The 21,013-nt window shown below is 47.3% G+C and overlaps 1 protein-coding gene across 2 annotated transcripts in view; it reads left to right on the forward strand.

Annotated features, from left to right (window-relative positions):
* The window catches only part of OGFOD3 (2-oxoglutarate and iron dependent oxygenase domain containing 3), a 149,928-nt gene that overhangs the window by 81,147 nt on the left and 47,768 nt on the right, over positions 1-21,013 (forward strand). For both annotated transcript variants that reach the window (XM_073559703.1, XM_073559702.1), the window contains exon 8: positions 8,156-8,279. In XM_073559703.1, the coding sequence (XP_073415804.1) occupies positions 8,156-8,279 (124 nt within the window). The remainder of the gene's footprint in view (positions 1-8,155; positions 8,280-21,013) is intronic.

The following is a 21,013-nucleotide window of genomic DNA, read 5'->3' on the forward strand; positions in this document are numbered from 1 at the left end:
CTTTCCATCCTCCCCCTCCTATTACATCTACACCCCCTCCAGCCACTTTCCATCCTCCCCCTCCTATTACATCTACACCCCCTCCAGCCACTTTCCATCCTCCCCCTCCTATTACATACCATCCACCTCCCCAGCACCATCCACCTCCCCAGCACCATCCACCTCCCCAGCACCATCCACCTCCCCAGTACCAGCAACCTCCCCAGTACCAGCAACCTCCCCAGTACCAGCAACCTCCCCAGTACCAGCAACCTCCCCAGTACCAGACATCTCCCCACTTCCAGCAACCTGCCCCGTACCAGACATCTCCCCACTTCCAGCAACCTGCCCCGTACCAGACATCTCCCCACTTCCAGCAACCTGCCCCGTACCAGACATCTCCCCACTTCCAGCAACCTGCCCCGTACCAAACTCCTTCCCCATACAACTTGCCATCAACATCATCTGCTCCTACAGTCCCTGCCCAACCCTCCACTCCACCCCCCAGCACCTCTTCTGCTTCCCACATGTCCACCCATTCTGTAGTTTTTTCCACACCTTCACCTCTAACTGTTCCTTCCCCACCGCGATCCCAGTCCTCTCTCCACACTCCCAGTGTCGAAGTGTCCCGCAGCCCCTCCAGCAGTATTTCCACCACACACTACACTGATTTATAATGTGTGTATTTAAATAAAAATGACCAGTTTTATGGTTTCAAAGCTTTATTAAACAAGTTTATTAAAATTTTAAAAAAGTTTACTAAAAAAAACATTTTTCAATAAAAGTTAAATTATTTTACACTGGTTGTCTGTCATTTCTTTCTGCGGCGAAAAAGGTTAAATACAGGGTATTTAAAAGGTGAAATGGTATTCAAAACTAGGTATATAACTGTGGGTAAATTTTAGCTTTTTGCCACAGTTGTGTTCCTGGTTGTGTTTGAAGCAAAGTATTTCACCTAAAAAGTTGTGTTTATTGTTGGTGATTTCATAACAATGTACACAACTTTTGTTAAAAGGTGAAATACTTTGCATAGAACACAACCAGGTACACACCTGTGGCCTAAAGCTAAAAATAGAGACCATGACAAGATAGCCAACTTTGGTTGGCAAAGGTATATACTGTTGGTACAGAAGGTACACAAGTTTGGTTGGGCACAAATCTTTCACACTCTGTCATCCTGCCAGTGTACTCTGCCTTGAGGTGACATAAAGTATAGTGCAAAATTGTCCCTCATTACTGAAACCGTCACAGAACTTCTAGTGGTAATGTCATGGTAATCTTGCAAGGTGGTTTCTTCAGAGGTGTCCTCAATGGAAATGGGTTCCTTGCAGATAACAAAATTGTGGAGTACCACGCACGCTTTGATCACCTCATCCACAGTTTCTGTCTTGAGGTTGATCGCAGTCAATAGGACCCGCCATTTGGCTGTCAGAATACCAAAGGTACATTCAACCATTCTTCTTGCTCTTGTGAGGCGGTAATTAAAAATGCGTTTTGGTCTTGTCAATCCTCTGCTAGAGTACGGTTTCAAAAGGTGTTCTGACAGCTGGAAGGCTTCATCCCCTACACAGACAAATGGCATAGGTGGACCAGATGTTTGCGGCAGCGGTCTAGGTGGTGGGAACTGGAAGGTGTTTCCATACAGTTTACGCCCCATGGCAGACAGTTTGAAAACTTGAGAGTCATTGGAGCGGCCATAGGCCCCAATATCAACCGCAATAAATTTGTATTCCGCGTCAGCGATGGCCATGAGGACAATTGAAAAATATTTCTTGTAATTGAAATATTCCGATCCCGATCCAGCTGGCTTTACAATGCGGATATGTTTCCCGTCCACAGCGCCCAAGCAGTTGGGAAACTGACATATCTGTTGAAACTTGTCAGCAATTTCAATCCACCTCTCTGTTGTGGGCTCTGGTAAAAACTCTTCAGCTAAGGAGTCCCACAGTGCACGGCATGTGTACTTCACTATTCCAGATATGGTGGAAATCCCGAGTCTGTACTGGAAATGCAGTGACGAAAGGGATTCTCCAGTTGCAAGAAATCTGTGGGGAATTAAAAAACAATAAATTAGTTTTAAATCACAGCATTACATACCAAAACTGAGCTATAACACTTGGAGATACAAACTACCACCAACAAGATTGCAGTGAAAGTGTGCTCTGATGCGATCACATCCAATAAATGTGGCTTACCTTAAAGTCACCATCAGACGCTCTGCGGGTGAAACAGAGAAGCGGCAATAGGTGTCCGCTTTTCTTATGAGGTGTGCAATGCGCTCCACCAAGTAATCAAAATTCTCCATTTTCATCCTAACATATCCAAAAAATGTATCCGGGTTTCGTCGAAGGTCCATGCAGAGTGTAGAATAGACCCCACGCGTCATTCTCTTGGCTGTGATGGGGTGGATCCACAAACGTCGTCTACGATGCCTGATGCGCTGCTGTCTCGCTCTCTCCTTCTCCAGAACAATCACCCTCAAACGATTCGCCTCCGCTATAAAATCCGCCAAATTCTTCAAAATATTTCCAATGACAACATCCATCTTCGCCAGTAACTTGCTCTTCTCTCCAACCTGCACTTTCTCCTCTACAACCTGTCAAAGAAGGGCTGTAGGAACATGCTATATATAGTTTTCCAGTAGCCAATCCCGTTCGGAAGGCCACAAGGGTCAATTTTAAAAACCGGATCCGGCGTAATCCGTCGAAAAACGGATAGAAAAACGGATGAACCGGATGAGACGGATCCGGTTTTGTCTGTCAAGAAAAAGACGGATCCGGCAGAAAACCTGATCCGTCACATCCGGTTTTACTAAACATTTGCCGGATCCGGCGTTCCGGCACGACGCCGGATCGCGCCTGACGCCGAAAACCTGAAGTGTGAAAGTAGCCTTAGACAGGGAAGAGGAGGAAGTAGCTGCAGATCTTGTCCCTCAGGCTGGCGTCACACTTGCCGTATGAAAAATCGGTCCGATTTTTTCGGCCGAGAATCGCAGGAATGTTCTCCATATGGTGATCTGTATGTAACGTTTGCAATGCGATGATGCGATTTTCTCGCATCTAGTATCCTGTGACATCCGTATGCAATGCGATTTTACCATGAGCTTTTACATACAGCTGTTCTCTTGTCATTGACACATCGTTTTAAAAGGAAATACTCTTCAAAACATATCTATCTATATTTATTGTAGGGATTCTACTCACTCAGGTGCAGCGGGAGACAATCAGGAGGTAGGTTCCTTTAAAGTTCATGCGGTTTATTGCGTCATAAACCCATCAAGCAGCAAGTAACAAAGAAAATAGCCTTTAGCTTAGGCAAACAAGGACAGAAATTTCCGTTAAGTCAGGCTCAGACCTGGAGCTTCAGCACACACGGGAGGCTTAGTCCTCCACACATTCAACTGCCTGGTTCAGGCACAGGCTACATTATAAGGGTGTAGCCACACCCACGAACCCAGCAGCTGACTGGTCACGTGACTGCGACCTCACCACAGGTCCTTGAAAAACAGTTAGATAGCAATATCTATTATGCCTTACATTACGGGGACAAGTCATCTCTGAGACACATATCTCCCATCAATTATACAACCCTTAGCCACGTCACAATATATAACATATCCACAGAGAAAAGATGATTAAAAGGTTTTTTTTTTTTTTGACAATACAATACTATATCCTCACATACTACTATAATAATTACCGGCAGTGGTGGTCAGGAGATGCTCCGGTGTCTGGATGCCGGTTTACATACTGGCTAGGCCCCTTGAAGATGGCAGGTCCGAAATGCGCGTCGGGGCGGACACGCTATCCAGACACCGGAGCATCTCCTGACCGCCACTGCCGGTAATTAGTATGGACGTTGTTCTCTGTGCATATAGCGGCCACTTGCCACCCTATAAATGTTGATTGCTATAAGTGATAACGTCTATTAATTGTAATGGCTATTTTTTAGCGGTGGAGGCTTAATACAATAGACATCTATAATATGGGCTCTTTATATTATGTTTCAGTATGTGAGGATATAGTATTGTATTGTCAATTACTCATTCCCTTTGAGGTTGATGTACTATTTTGAGTAAAACTGCCATTTTTAGATAAGCCATATAATTGGAGTCGTATAGCAGCCTATATTTTCCAGGTGCTGGATGTGTGTGTCTTTTTAGATGTGTAATCACAATATACATATGTGTATATTTACTTCCCCTTATTCCCCTAATTGGTGATGTGTAGTATTTTATCTATGGTTCTAAACAATAAAGTCTTTTTTCATATTAGTAAAAAAAAAAGCCTTTTAATCATCTTTTCTCTGTGGATATGTTATGTATTTGATGATAGGCGTTATTAATCCGAGTGGATACATGGGGACTATAATTAATTATATACAATAATTGTTACCATGTGTCCTAGTCATACTTGGTATATACGTCACAATATATATATATTGTGGTGTAGTAACCACTGAGTCCACTAGGGGGCGCTGTGTGGATGTCCCAGGAGAAAGGATGAATGGCAGAATACTGAATGGCCGTTATGTATCTCAAAGTGGGTGGCTTTGGGATGGAGACTTGTGTTGATCAGCAGTGATACTGCTGAGGTGTTGTTTCAATGTGTAAGGGAGAAGTCTCCAGGTAACTAGAGAGATGGGCGGGCCTGGTTACCTACAAGCCCACCCAGGGGGTGTGTTCAAAGCACTATTGTAAAGAGTGTGTAAAGGCTTGAAGGACCTGTGATGAGGTCAGAGTCATGTGACCCGGTGGGCGTGGCTATGGACCATATAATGTGGCCAGGGTAGGTCACATGGGGGTGAATGCTGGGACCTGGTTGGTCCAGTGTGGAAGGTCCTGTCTGAGTGAGATGGGGCTGCCTTCTGACAGCAAGTGAATGCTGTGTTGATGGCGGCACATCCCTGGAGGGAATGGACGTCTGCCGCATGATGGTGAAGGAGCCATGAAGTGACCCTGACGTGGGTGAGATAACCGAGGCTAGAAAGCCTGTGTATGCATAACCTGTATGACTAGAGTAACAGAGCTGAACTCTCACGGACGCTATGTTGTTAAGTGAACTTTATGTAGGTGTTATGGGTTTATGCTGCTGAATAAACCACATGGACTGTTTTGGTTTAATGGAAAATCTGTGCCGGATCTGATTTTGTGGCTGCTGAGCGAGTATCCCCTACGTGAATGACAGCGCTACCTCACTAGATATATAAAATCAGTGACACACATATATGTCTTTATATTGCAGAGAGAGGTAGAAGAATAGCCGGTAATTCATTTGTCGGCTTCTGTGAAATCACTGCATGAGCCGACAAGATAGGAGAGATGGATTACATACAGTAAATCCATATAGAATAGGTAGATATATAGATTTCATTGACAAATACAATTAGTAGAGTGTGTGTGCAAAATTCTGGACATTTATTTAATTAATAAATTATTGTTTTATGGGAAAAAAATTGTCGTGGGTCCCCCTATAATTAATAGCCAGAAATTACTATGCAGACAGCTGAAGGCTGATTTTAATAGCCTAGAAAAGGGCCATAGATCCTGCCCCCCCGGCTCAAAACATCAGCTCTCAGCCGCCCCAGAAAAGGCGCATCTCTAAGATGCTCCAATTCTGGCACATTGCCTTTTTCTTTCCACTGCCCTGCAGTGGTGGCACATGGGGTAATAGTTGGGTGGTTGATGTCACCTTTCAGTGAATAAGACGCCCCTATTACTAACCCCATAGTCAAATTGTAAAGAAAACATAAACACCCAGTAAAAAATCCTTTAATTGAAATAAAGACACAGACTCCTTTATTATTCTTAATTAAACCATACTTACAACCTCACCTAATCCATGCGAAAGCCCTTATTCTCCTGTAATAAAAATAAAATAAATAAGCAACAATATAGCATACCTGTCCGTCTTTGTGTCCCACGCTGTAATCCATATCTGGGAGATATACATTTTTCAACCTGGACGGTGCTAAGATGCGACCGTCCCGGCTGAAAAGCTGTTGAATGAGGTGATGCTGCCAACGCAGCTTCAGTGACTAGCAGTGACGTCACTGAGTCTGCGCTTCCTCACGGTTTGAACTGCTATGACCTCTGGACCGTGGGAAAATTCCTGTTCATTTTCCCACGTTCTAGACTTCAGCGTGGGTCAGGCTGTGGGGGAGCGCAGCATCAGTGACATCACCGCTATTCACTGAAGCTGTTCTCCCAGCCGGGCTGAACTGCTGTGACCTCAGGACCGTGGGAAAATGCCAGTGATAAGGTCACAGCAGTTCATGCTCAGTGTCTTCATAGCAGATCACCGTGATAAATTAACGCATAGCACTCGTCCGTATTCCTCGCTAGTGTGACTCTGGCCTCAGTGTATCTTTCAGACTGCATGCTGTGATAGGGAAGGGGAACCTTAGGTGGAGACTATGAAACTTGGATTCACAGACCATCTCAGACCCCAGAAATCTAAATGGTAATGAAGCAGTTGCAGAGTCTCTCCCTCAGTGGATCATTGAGCCGGTGTGCTGTGAGAGGGCAGATGGAGCTGCAGGTGGAGACTATGAATCTCAGAGCACAGATCATCTCAGTCCCCAGAAATCTAAATGGTAATTCAATAAATATAAGACAGTGAGGATGAAGCAGCTGCAGAGTCTCTCCCTCAGTGTATCATTGGGCCTGCCTGCTGTGAGAGGGGAGAGGAAGCTGCAGGTGGATATGAAACGTAGAACACAATACAGAATGTGCCCCTCAGGTTTGAAGAGTCATAATGTACATTTATAGAAACCTTGACAGTAAATCTTTATCCTGTCCTAGTCCTGCTCACACAGCTGAGATCAGATTGCCCAGGGCATATGAGGAAGAAAACACGTCTCTGTGCGTTTCCTTATAATTATAGATGCCGGTTACATAGCTCCAACAAGATGCGCTCCGAGGATTCGTACATTTATTATGAGTTCTGATGGGAGCACAGAGATAAACACAGCAATTATAAGCATTGTGCTGGATCTCGGTCTCTGCTGCTAAAATGTTTGATAAATTTGGAAAATTAACAAAGAACCAAGTGATGATATAACAAAAACCATACTTAACAAATGTCTTCAGATTGCACTGAAGAATGATTTAGGGGTAATTGGGCAAAATAGTAGTTCAATATGCCCTCAGATTTTGGGTGATCAGTTTGAAGGTATCAATCACTTTAGATGTTGCTGTAATTTCCTGCTGTGAGAGAGTAAGAAAGAGCTGCTTCTTTTAGTGACTGGCCACAGCATTGTTAATGTGGTGACCATAGAAAACTCAGTAAATAAAGTAATGGTGAATGAAAACCTAATGATTTTTCTTCTCCTTGAAAGTAGCTTGTTACTTGAGCTTTGTTTTTGTTTTATGACAGCCGAGCTTGACTTTGTAGATGCCCCCTAATGCAGCTCTTTCTGTAAGTGTAAGTGCAGCAATTATAAGGTGTAATTATCTATTGATTGCCAAAGTTATCCGCTGTGATAAGGAGCCGCCAAGTGCTGACATCTGATAATGGCTCCTACAGCATGGTATGTGGAACCCTGCGTCTAAGCATCAGTTAAAGGGACATGATATGATTCCCTGGCCGCGTCTCCTACCAAGGGTGAAGGATAACTTGGTCAATAAGAATGACCTTTGCAGGGGAAAATACATGACTCTATGAAGCTTAGCTCACCAATATCTTCCGATCACTTTAGATTATGATCACTGATCGCTGGTGAGTACTGATTGCTGGAGATAAATAATCGCTGGAGATCAATGATCGCTGGAGATCAATGATCACTAGAGGCCCACGTTGATCCATTCAACAAAGTCCAGTTGCCCAATGTCTCACAATCCTGTATCCCTGTAAGCAGGCAGTTCTGATTAGGATTTGGTGGGGAGGACTCGAATCTCTTCTTACTATTTGTACTTCCAGGGGTCCACACAGTGGTTACGATAGAGGCAATTGTATCAGATTTTTCAGAAAATTATGTAAATACTATAATCCAACCCAATGGCAAGTTCCCTTTAAATAATTGTCGTGGGGGCCTTGATTGATTTAGACTTGTTGTTTCATTAGCTATTCAATGAGACCGCCCTCTTCAGGAATTTCCTCTAATCGCGGCAGGTGTGTTAATCTAGCAAAGGGTTGGTAGGATATGTGAGATTGAGCTTATATCTCTCCGTCCCCAGGTGACCTACGGATCGTTTGACTACACCTCCTTACTGTATCTGTCTGACTACTCCAGAGACTTTGGCGGGGGAAGATTCATATTCATCGACGAGAAGGCGAACAGCACTGTGGAGCCCAGACTCGGTAAGAACTTCAAAAGAATCTTAAAAAACCTTGATGCAGCCCTCGTGAGGATTGCCTCCTTGTGATCATACCCTTTAGGAACCAACACCATCTGGTTCCTTGAGTCTCTGATACTGGGGAAAGGTTCTTCTCCTTGTCTCAGGCTGGAACGTTTTCTAGAGTCTCAGGATGTTCTCGAGTTACTGATTAGGAAGTACTTTACTCATGAGGAATCGGAGAACTGAAATTTAGAATCTTAAAGGGAATCTCAAGTTGAAAGATAAAAAATGGCTCTGTACCAACTCCCAATGACTCTGTCAAAGTATGGTGTCTACATGGTAGTAACCTGGGGATGTATGTCAATGACACTTAAAGGGTTTATTCCCACTGTTTACATTTATAGCGCATCTACAGGATGCAGGGACCACCACTGGGACCCACATCTATCATTTCGGCATATCCGTTGCACCCCAATGTCAGAGAAGATGCAGTTTTCTTCATTCATTTGAATGGAAGTTCTAAAAATTGATGTGCTGTATAACTTTTGAAACTACCTAAGAAATGAATGGAGAGAGCTGAGCATGTGCAGAGAGTCACGCATGTGAGAGAGCCACACATGCGCAGAACGAGATGCACAGAGAAAGCTGCTCATGCGCTGAGAGAGAGCTGAGCATACGCCACCACTTCCGTGACCGCAGCATCTCATGGGGTCGCATTCTCAAGATGGATCTCGGTCCCAGAAGTTCCTTGGAAATGCCATAAAAGTAAAACATTTGGAAAATCCTTTAATTTCCCCGCCTTATTGTAGGAACTTGAAATAAAAGTTTCTAATATACTCCCGATTGTTTGGAATTTATCTTGGTGACAGGAAGTCCATAGAGATGTGATCGATGAGACCAGTCTAATATGTATGGGATCCCCTGACAAATGATTGTCGGAGGATTACAGATCTGGCACATCTAATTTTGGACTGCCGATACATCTGTAGATAAGCCACAGCCAGACTTGTTGGCTAAAAGAGTATTTCTTTGTAAAGGATGGCTGCCAGCCGAACCAGCTCTCCTTTGAATGGGAGAGCCTGCTGAGATGACGTCTAGCCTCACGATCCAGCTGTTCAATGTAAATGCAGGGCTTAAAAGACTTAAGTCCTTTCTTCCTACTCTCATTTACTCCTCTACACAGATACAGAACCAGGAAGAAAAAGATTTAAAAGTCTTAGTAATATTAGATCGATGGGGGGGTCCAGAAGCCTGCACCCTTTTAACCACCAGAATAACGGAGCAGGGCCTGCTGTAGGTTCCCACTGCTGACATCTGTTTTTCTCCTTCGCCTCATTGGGGTACACAGGACAGTGGGTGTATGCTATTGCCGCTAGGAGGCTGACACTAAGTGAATGAGAAAAAGGCACCGTAAATTTAGTCCCCGGCTTCTGCCGGTACTAGGCCGCAGACGGAAGTCCCGCCCCCGTGACGCCTGTACTTCAGCCGGTGCTAGGCCACGAGCAGAGGCTCGGCCCATAGGACGCCACCGGTGGCGTCTCTTCCTGCAGGACCGCCCACACGCCGAGGCGCACTTTTTGGAAAAGGGTGCAGCGGTTCGGCAGACTGGATGCTTAAAGGGGATACAGGACTGGGGACACAGGACTGGGGTAAGTGCTACCCCTGATGGAAGAAGGCCACCCTCTGTTTTTTGCCAGAGGCTAAGCAGTAGAACCCCGCAGGCATATCACCTAGCAGGGCCACCATGTCCAGAGCAGCTAAGACACATACGTTTCTGTATGCTGCGTGCACCTCCTGTTGGTCCGCCTTCCCACATGCACAAAGTAGGCAAATCTGTGAAGTTTGCGAGTCCGAACGTGCCCAGGATCCCTCCCCTGTGACCGCCCGGAATGGGCTCTGTCTCTGTCGCAGTCCATGGCCTCGCTTACTAGAGCAATCGAGTCCCTTCAAGCCCCAGATAGGGTCAAGGATAGCGGCTCACCTGTCTTAGAGGGGGCCTGCAGACGCCGCTCTCACTAGGCAGACGCGGGGGAAACAAACCCACACAGCATCTCCCGGTGTCCGTGAGATCTGCCTCTCGCTTGCCCTCGCCAGTAGTCAGTAACGAGAAGAACTCGGATTACGACTCGGACGAGCCCCTTGTCTTAGTTACTCTGGGTTACCAGGAAACGGGACAGCCTTACCGAGGCGTCAACCAGACCCTGGGGTTGACAATGAATTCATCCTGGCCTCAGGGCACAAGGGGTCATTTAAGCGGGTCAAGCGGCCTCATAGAGTATTTTTCGCTCACCCAGGGTTTAATGTCACAGGGAACGGCCAGACAGGCATTTCTTAGGCCAGAGAGCCCTTGAGGCAAGATACCCGTTTGCTCTTGATCTCCGTAAAAGGTGGGCGGAATCCCCAATGGTAGATCCACCCGTGTCAGCTTGGCCTCTAAAGCCCTGTTGTCCATACCTAATGATCCCTCTATCAAGGATCCCACCGACCGTCTCATAGAGAGCCTGGCTCGCTCAGTATTTGAGGTGCCGGGTTCAGTCTCTCCCTCGTTCGCAGCAACTTAGGTAGCTAAGGCCATGGGCTCTTGGTCTGAATCATTAAACAGAGCCTTGCAGGGTATGGACCTGCCTGCGGAGGTAGCAGATATTGCTAATCAGATTGCGTTGGTCGCAGACTACTTGATTAATGCGTCTTTGGATGCGGCTAGCTGCGCAGCACTCGCTGCCGCAAATGCAATTGCTATTAGAAGGGCTCTGTGGTTGAGGACTTGGTGTGCGGATTCGACCTCCAAGATGTCCTTAACTTCTTTACCTTATCAGAGCAGCTGCCTATTTGGTGAAAGGATGGAGCAACTTATCTCTGACTCCACAGGGGGCGAGAGCAGTTTTTTTCCCTCAACAAAGGGTTAAACAGCTTTTTTCGTCACCAGTTAAAGACACGGTTTCGGTCTTTTCGCAACCCCGGCTGGGCTTCAGCAACCAATCCCGCCGTTGCAGGTCGCCCCAACCATGACAGGGATCATCAAGTCTCATAAAGAGCCAACCCATTGTGGAGAATGCAATCCCAACAGCCCAGATCAAGGGGACCTAGGTCCCAAAGATCTTCAACCAAATGACGAGGCAAGTTCCAGGCGACTCCAGCAGAGTAGGTGGTCGCCTACTCTGGTTTCACCATCCGTCGTGCGCGACACATGGGTAAGGGGCTGGTATCCTCGGGGTACAAGTTAGATTTTTTCACACAGCCCCCTAGACGATTTTTTGGTTTTTCGTCCTCCCAAAATGGAATCCCGAGCACAAACCCTGTTCAAGGCCATAGAATTGCTCCGGCAAAACGGTGGTCATCCCTGTACCGGAAGACGGAAGATGTCAGGGTTCCTATTCCAACCTGTTCACGGTCCCGGAAAGGGACGAGACTGTCAGGCCCATTCTGGACCTTAAGCTTCTGAACAGATTTGTCAGGGTCAGACATTTCTGGATGGAGTCTCTCCGCTCGGTCATAGCTGCCATAGAACAGGGAGAATATTTGGCCTCTATCGACATCCAAGACGCGTACCTGCTCTTATCTATCCCCCCCCCCTCCACATCAGAAATTTCTACGCTTCACGATCAACGGCCTACACTTTCAGTTCGCAGCTCTCCCCTTCGGCTAGCTAACACCCCCAGAGTGGTCAGAGGGGTCAGGGCGGTCGTCATGGCCATCCTGCACTCCTGGGGCATAGTGGTCTTGCCTTATTTAGACGACCTCTTGATCAAGGGCCCTTCATATCGAGCATGCGAGGAGAGCGTCAACATCACGCTAGATACTCTTGCCTGCTTATGGTGGTTGGACAACCTGAAGAAATCATCCCCGGTCCCAGCTCAGATCTTCGGCACCTCCCGAGGGTTAGTAATCCTCCTTCGAGACAAGGCCCTAGCTCTTCGGCAAGGAGTCCAGATACTTCGCCAGCCAGTCCCTCATACCATTCGTCTTTGCATGAGGGTCGCAGTGAAGAGGGTGGCAGCAATGGGAGCAATTCCATTTGCCCAACTCCATCCTTGCACCCAGCTCAGAGGATTTCCTTTTTAGGGATGATCTTCGGCACCTCCCGAGGGTTAGTAATCCTCCCTCGAGACAAGGCCCTAGCTATTCGGCAAGGAGTCCAGATACTTCGTCAGCCAGTCTCTCATACCATTCGTCTTTGCATGAGGGTCGCAGGGAAGAGGGTGGCAGCAATGGGAGCAATTCCATTTGCCCAACTCCATCCTTGCCCCCTGCAGCACGCCCTCTTGGTATCATGGGACAAGAACCCGTTCACACTCGACCACCAGTGCCGGTTGACCTGGCAGGTCAGACAGGCACTCGGGTGGAGAACATTCATTTCCTCCCGTCTTCAGGGTAAACCCTTTCCCCCGGACCATGGGTCGGTGGTCACAACCAACGACGGTCTCCTCGGCTGGGGAGCAGTTTTTTCGCCATCACGTGACCCAGGGATGGTGGTCGCCGCAGGGGGCCCGGCTCCCAATCAATCAGCAATCCGGCTGGCTCCGCAACGCTTTCATCATCTTCTAGTAGGCCGCCCCGTCTCAATTCAATCGGACAATGCCACATAAATCACCAGGGTGGCTGACATAAATCACCAGGCTGACATAAATCACCAGGGTGGCACCCGCAGCAGGGCAGCCATGCACGGGGTGAGGCACATCCCTCACTGGGCCGAGAGGAACCACTCGTGATCTCGGCAGTCCACATCTGGGCTTAGAGAACTGGCCGGCAGACTTCCTCAGCCAGCAGGGTCTTGCGTCCAGGGAATGGTCACTACACCCCGAGGTTTTCCGGCAAATTTGCCGATGTTGGGGAATGCCGGACGTGGACCTGATGGCCTCCGGGGTAGTCGCCAAGGTGGCTGCGTTTGTTGCCTCGGTCCCGGGACCCGCAGGCAATCGCCGGGGATGCGTTGGTTCTGCCATGGAACCAGTATTCGCCTCCCATACCTATTTCCCCTGCTGCCGCTACTCCCAAGGATCATCAAGAGAATCAAGGCAGAAGGGGTTCCAGTGATGCTACTGGCCCCAGATTGGCCTCGGTGGGCGTAGTACGCAAATCTGGTGCAGCTACTCTTCGACGTTCCCTGGTGACTGCCAGAGCGCCCAGACCTACTTTCCCAGGGCCTGATCTACCACCCGAACCCAGGGGCACTGTGTTTGACGGCTTAGCCGTTGAATCTTGGATTCTGACCTAGGCTGGGTTCAGATGCAATGTGGTTGCTACAATGGTTAGCGCCCGGAAGGCCGCCTCAGCATGTATTTTCCACCACACCTGGAAGATTGTCTTTTCATGGTGTCAGGACCACTGTCGTTCTCCACTGAGATTCTCTATTCCCAACATTTTGGCGTTTTTCTCAGTCTGGCTTGGACTCGGGTTTAGCTCCAATTTCCTTCAGGAGACTGATATCTGCCTTATCCGTCCTGTTCCAGCGCAGAATCGCTACCAATCTGCAGGTATAGACCATCAGCCAGGGGGTCTCACACTTGGTACCCCCCTATAGGACCCCTCGGGACACCTGGGACCTTAACCTGGTCCTAAGCGTTCTTCAGGAAGCTACATTCAAGCCACTACAAGAGGTCTCTTCGACAAACCTTCCCTGGAAGGTGGTGTTCCTCATGGCGATAACATCAATCAGGCGGGTCCCGGAGCTGGCAGCTCTATCTTGCCAAGCTCCGTTCCTGATATCTCGTAGGGATAAGGTGGTTCTCAGGCCAGCTCCCCCTTTCTGCTGAAGGTCGTTTCCTCATTTCGCTTTAATGAGGATATTGCCTTGCCCTCCCTTTTCCCGGCACCGGTACACCGGGTGGGAAAGGCTCTTCATATGTTGGACCTGGGGAGAGTTCCCAGGAGGTGCGTGTCACGGACTGCATCATTTCGTCAGACGGACACGCTGTTCGGGCTCCCCGAGGGACGCAGGAAGGGACTTGCTGCCTCAAGAGCGACCATAGCCATATGGATTCGGCTGACGATTCAGGAATCCTACCGCAGCTGTGCTAGCAGAGATCAGAGCGCACTCAACTCAAGCAGTGGGCGCCTCTTGGGCTCTTCGGCACCAGGCATCGGCGGAGCAGGTATGCAAGGCGGCAACCTGGTCCAGCCGGCACACATTCTCTAAACATTACAAATGTCCATACTCAGGCTTCAGCAGATGCAAGCCTGGGTAAAAGGATTCTCCAAGCAGCGGTGGCGCTCCTTTAAACAGTAGGTGTGTGTAGCTTGGACCCACCCAGGGACTGCTTTAGGACGTCCCACTGTCCTGTGTCCCCCAATGAGGCGAAGGAGAAACATGGATTTTTGTGATAAACTCACCGTAAAATCCTTTTCTCTGAAACGCTCATTTGGGGACACAGCACCCACCCTGCTAGCCAATTAGCTCCTTTTTGTTTATTAATAGGTATTTATGATACCAGGTGGGTTTTCTAGACATATTGTTACCTGCATTGAGGCTGATTTTGTCTTGTAATGTAGATCTCCTTCTGCTTTTGCACCAAACTGGTTTCGCCTGCAATCGAGGCGAGGGTGTATACTGCGGAGGAGGAGCTAACCTTTTTTCATTCACTTAGTGTCAGCCTCCTGGCGGCAGTAGCATACACCCACTGTCCTGTGTCCCCCAATGAGCGTCTCGGAGAAAAGGATTTTACGGTGAGTTTATCACAAAAATCCATGTTTTTGGGAAACCTGTAGGCCATTGTAAAGTTCAAATCCTCTAATGGAACGTCAAATAAGGTTTAAAATTTTCATTTTTTTTTTAAAAGGATAAATATTAAAATCCGCTTTTTTCCAGTTTAAAAATAAGGATATTTGGTATCAAGGCATCCTTATAAGTCCCATATATCAAAATATAAACCGTATGGTAAAAAAAAATGGAAACACAGCATAAAAATAAAATCCAAGAAATAATTACGGTACATTTTTTTCACCATTTCACTTTGAAAACTCAATTTCACCCGGCAAATAACAAGCCCTCTATGTTGATCGAAATGTAAAAAAAAAAGTTGAGACTTTTTGAAAAAAGGGGAGAAATAAAGCAAACTTGCAAGTTTAGTGAGTACTTAACTAGAATTGATCATATTCGTGGTATCAATAGAAAGCCGTGAGAGGTATACATCGGGAAAATAACCCCCACAAACGTAGTGTGACTAGACCTGTCATTATTTTTCATTTTAACCATGTACAGTAAAAAAAAAGAAAAAAAAAAACCTCACTAACTGGGTTAAAAAAAAATAAAGAGAATTAAAAAAAAAGCTAAGAAAATGAAAATAAAGCCCTATAGTTATAGCCAATAAACTAAATCAGTGAATTCAGAAAATGACTTGTTTTTCACGCTTTTTTCATTAATTAAGTCATTGGGATATGTTCTGCTGGAGTTTTCTCTGCTCTTATACTGTGGTCCTTAAAGGGTTAATAATCTGCCTCCCCAGTTAGATTATTATTACGCTCTGACAGTACTACAACGATCACACTCAGGCCTGGCAGTAATACATACCTGTGTGACTCGCCCCTGGTTCTGATTGCCTCTGGCACAGTTGATTAAATGAGTCCAAGTCTATAGAAATTTTAATCATAACCAGCGGAAATTACTGTATAAAGCACAGATTCCTTCGGAGCACACATTATAATTACACTCATATCAGCTCTACAGTTCCTTGTCTTTTAAGTAATGTCCCCACTGACGAGGCACTAATTATATGCTTTGTACTATGAGAAACACAAATATAATATAATCTGCCTATACATGTAATGTGATACATGTTATTTACTCCTCAGCATCATAATTAGCGAGTAAACAACTCTGTAAGTAATGGGAAATGTGAGAAACCGCAATAGTTGAGTCACTTTGTAAATATATTACTTTACTTATGCTGTACTGATCCTAAGTTACCTCCTGTATTATACACCAGAGCTGCACTCACTATTCTGCTGGTGGAGTCACTGTGTACATACATTACATTACTTATCCTGTACTGATCCTGAGTTACCTCCTGTATTATACTCCAGAGCTGCACTTATTATTCTGCTGGTGCAGTCACTGTGTACATACATTACATTACTTATCCTGTACTGATCCTGAGTTACATCCTGTATTATACTCCAGAGCTGCACTCACTATTCTGCTGGTGCAGTCACTGTGCACATACATTACATTACTTATCCTGTACTGATTCTTAGTTACCTCCTGTATTATACTCCAGAGCTGGACTCACTATTCTACTGGTGCAGGCACTGTGTTACATACAGTACATTACATTACTTATCCTGTACTGATCCTGAGTTACATCCTGTATTATACTCCAGAGCTGCACTCACTATTTTGCTGGTGTAGTCACTGTGTACATACGTTACATTACTTATCCTGTACTGATCCTGAGTTACATCCTGTATCTCTTTTATTATAAAATATCAAAAACAACACAACATTCCAGAAAAGAAAACACATAAACCAAAATATACATATTAATCATACACTTAGGACACACAGAAACTTGTGCAAAACCGCAACTTGTTATAGTCCCCAAGCTTTCCAGCTTAGGGGACCCCCAGCAGGAACTTTCCAACAGAAAACTTTTCCCATAAAATAATGAAAAACAGTTTTTAATCTTTCACCCCCATTCACTCTCTTTCACTCCCCATTCACACTTCCACCCATACCTATATACAGGAAAACAAAAATAATATTCTTGGCCCATGCTGCCTTAAATAAACCTAGCCAATTCTTTTTTGGCAAAATTACCTACACCAGCTTAACACCTCTATATATATACATATATTTTTTTATTTATTTTTTTTTATTATTTTTTCCCACCACCCACACCACAGGTCCATAAATGTCCATGGCCTTATCACGTCTAGGCCTGTTGAGCACGAAAGTTTATGCCCATAAGCAAAACCCTCACCCATTTGCCCCCGATGTGCTCAAAAATGGTCCATTTTCCATAATTTACATGGTATATGGTATATCCATTCGCCACTTTCCCCTTGGTTTAGGGTCCTTTTACTTTTTTTTTCCCGCTCTCACCCCCCCATTCACCCCCCTCCCAACCTCACTACGCCCCCCCATGCACCTCTGACTACGGAAAAGAATAACAACACATACTACAATACATATACTACAATACATATTACAATACAATATTACAATGCAATGTCATTACATCATTTGCTTTACCGAATAATACCACACCACAAACCTTTACTTACAGGCCCAAGTTCAGTGCCTGCAAGCCCAATATCCATTATTTCTCTATCTCAAAACAAAAATCTACGTGTGCCATGCAGTAGCCCACCACCAGGAAAAAGGAGTTCTAGAGGCCCCATCCCTCACTAACACATTCACCCTGTCCCTCAACAACTAAGACTGTCCCTACTTCTGTCCCTAAAGAAACTGTCCCTATCTGTCCTTACCTGCCCCTACTCTACCTACCTTATCATAACTAACTCTCTATCTGTCCCTCAGTGCCTGTCCCTCCCTGTCCCTATCTGCCCCTACTTCTGTCCCTCACCACCCACACCACCTTATGCTGTCCCTACCCACATTCACACAAAATCTAGCTCTCCCTAGAGTGCGTTTTTAAAAGGAAAGGCCCCTCCAAAGCCAAGAGGCCCTCCTCACACCCAACCTTTCGAACTCCAAAGAACACACCTTCACCAGGTCACCCAAGATGTTACTAACCACCTCTTCCCTTGGGAGGGCTTTCTGCCGCGTCGAAACTAAGCACCGTGCATTCCAAATGTAGAACCTAACCACTACACTGACTAGGAATAAAGTGCCCCGGTCTCGGCCACTCAGAGTTCTGAACGCTCCATAGGCCCACTCTGCATAGGAGAGGGATGCCAGCCGCGGCCAACGTATGGAAGCCCCCACCCTGTTGTAAACCTCTGCATTAAAGGGACACTGAAGCAGGAAGTGCTCCAAGCTTTCCAGCACGTCGCCACACTCCTCACGGGGACAACCTCGATCATCGGATTTCCTGCACTTCAAGTTATCCTTTACATACAGCCTCCCGTGGAAGCAGCGCCAGGTCAAGTCCCAAAACTTCGTGGGGATCCGCTTAGAATTTAAAAGCCTGAGCCCCACCTCCAGATCCCGGCCTGGGCAATCCTTAAGGGCCAGGGGCTTCTGGAAATGGGTCAACAGAACCCTCCTGTCAAGGCATTGCCGCGACATGGTCCTGATTTCCCACATTCCCAGACCCCACCGGCGGATCACCTTCAGAACCGGGGTAGCATAAGCCGGGAGATGCCCATGAGGTGTGCGGAGGTCCTTCACTTGCACTCCTGTCTCCCATTCCTGGAAGAAGGGCCGAAGCCAACCCTTGCAGGAGACTACCCACAGAGGAGCCCTCTCTAGCCAGAGGTTGGAAATGTTGGCTTTAAGAAAGGTGTTCACTAAGAACACTACCGGGTTGACCATACCCAACCCACCTAGTCTCCTCGTGCGGTATGTGACCTCTCTCTTGATTAGGTTGAGCCTATTCCCCCATAACAGCTGGAAGAACAGGCTGTAGACCCGTGTCCAGAGAGGTTCTGGCAAGATGCACCCGCTGCCTAGGTAAATTAACAAGGGAAGCAGAAAGCCTTTAGTCAGGGCAACCCTTTCCCTTAGGGTCAAAGACCAACCCTTCCATTGGTCCACCTTTTGGGCGGCGATCTTAAGTCTGCCCTCCCAATTTTGCTGGGGGTAGTCCCCGGGGCCAAATTCGATGCCTAGAATTTTGGCGGTGGCCTGGGGCCCTGGAAGGGTGTCCGGGAGATCAAAACTAGGATCTCCCCCTCCCAGCCAGAGACTTTCACACTTATCCCGGTTGATCATGGACCCGGATGCCTCCGAGTAGCGCACTACCTCTGACATGACCCAATCCGCCTCCCCCCTCGAGGACACGAAAAGGGAAACATCATCAGCGTACGCCACCACCCTCAGAGAGGACCCAGAGCCTGCCTGGTCCATCCCGACTCCCGCCAAAGGTCCACGATCTACCCTCCTTAGGAAGGGATCGATCGCGAACACGTATAAAAGCGGGCTCAGCGGACAGCCCTGACGGACCCCAGAACCCACCTCAAAAGGGCGACCTGACCAACCGTTCACCAGCGGAAAAGTCTCAGCCCCTTGGTACAAGATCTCTAACCATTTTACAAACCTCCCAGGCAGACCATACCTCAAAAGGACGGACCAGAGGTACTCATGGTTGACCCGGTCAAAGGCTTTCGCCTGGTCTAACGACAGCAAGTACCCCTTCCAGTGGCCAGCCCTACCCTGCTCCACTGCCTCCCGGACACCGAGCACAGCACTAAAAGTACTGCGGCCTGGAACAGAGCAATGCTGGGCCCCTGAAAGGAGCCGGGGTGCAAACTTCACCAGCCGATTAAACAGCACTTTGGCCAGAACCTTCCGGTCCGTATCGAGAAGCGCTATGGGACGCCAATTCTCGATACGGGACGGATCTTTACCCTTTGACAGAATAATTAGGGCTGACTTCCTCATTGAGTCGGGAAGAGTGCCCGAGGATAGACACTCATTAAAGACCCCTGTCAAGAGGTGGACCAAGGAGTCCCTAAAAGTCTTATAAAACTCGGATGTTAAGCCATCCGGACCTGGCGATTTCTTGGGCTGAAGCCCATCAATGGCCAGTCTCACTTCCTCCTCCCTAATTTCTTCTGCCAAAACACCAAGAGAGGGATCACCCCCTGGCTCAGGGACGGTTTCAGCCAGGAAAGCCGACATCCTATCCCGATCCAGATCCTTCTTTTCCAAGAGGCGCGAGTAGAAGGATCTGACCACCTCCAGGATCCCTGATTTGAATCTGTTCAGGGACCCCGTACTGTCGATCAGTCCTGTCACCATCTTACAATTCACTGACATCTTACAGTTTCTGTAAGGGTCGGGCGAGCGGTACTTCCCGAAGTCCCTCTCAAAAACTAAAGATGTGGGTCTATCATACTGGCACCTCTTGAGCAAAGAATTCACTCTGGAGATTTCCTCACGGTCACCTCCAGTCGAGACAAGCTGCTCGAGTTTCCTCCCCAGAGCCTGATACAAGCGGTGCCTGTTCAGACTTCTGAGGTTCGAGAGCTGACAGAAGAACCCCGCCACCCGCTTTTTGAAGATCCCCCACCACTCTGACTTACTACTACAGAGATCCAACAGCGGTACCTGGCTCTGAAGAAAATCCTCGAAGGATTGTCTCACCTCCGCTTCTTCCAGCAGGGACGAATTGAGCTTCCACAGCTCTCTTCCCATCCGAGGAGTCTCTGCAACATTCAGAGAAAAGAAAATTAAACAGTGGTCGGAGAACTCCACCTCAACGGCGGACACAGCAGAAAAGATGGCGTCCTCCTTCAAAAAAAACCTGTCTATTCTAGACCTACTGCTACCCCTATGGTAGGTGAAACCCCCGTGGCCTGGGGTGTGCCGGATGTGGACATCCACCAGGCGAGCTTCACTAGCTATGCTATTCAACGCAACGCTATCATAAGCCAGGCGATCTCCGGGACCCCCCCGGTCACGGGACCTCGTAACGGTGTTGAAGTCCCCACCAAAGACCACCTGTCGGCTCGTAAAAAGAAAGGGCTTGATCCTCAGGAAGAGACATTTACGGTCCCACTTGGACTGTGGGCCGTAGATATTAATGAGCCGGAGCTCTTGTCCCCTCATGAAGACATCTAGGATCAGGCACCTCCCCATTTCCAACTCAGTAACCCGTCGGCATTCAACATCTGCAGTCTTAAAAAGGACTGCCA

This window comes from Dendrobates tinctorius, unplaced genomic scaffold, assembly GCF_039654945.1.
Source record: "Dendrobates tinctorius isolate UK_male_01 unplaced genomic scaffold, ASM3965494v1 ptg000014l, whole genome shotgun sequence".
Taxonomy (NCBI): Eukaryota; Metazoa; Chordata; class Amphibia; order Anura; family Dendrobatidae; genus Dendrobates; species Dendrobates tinctorius.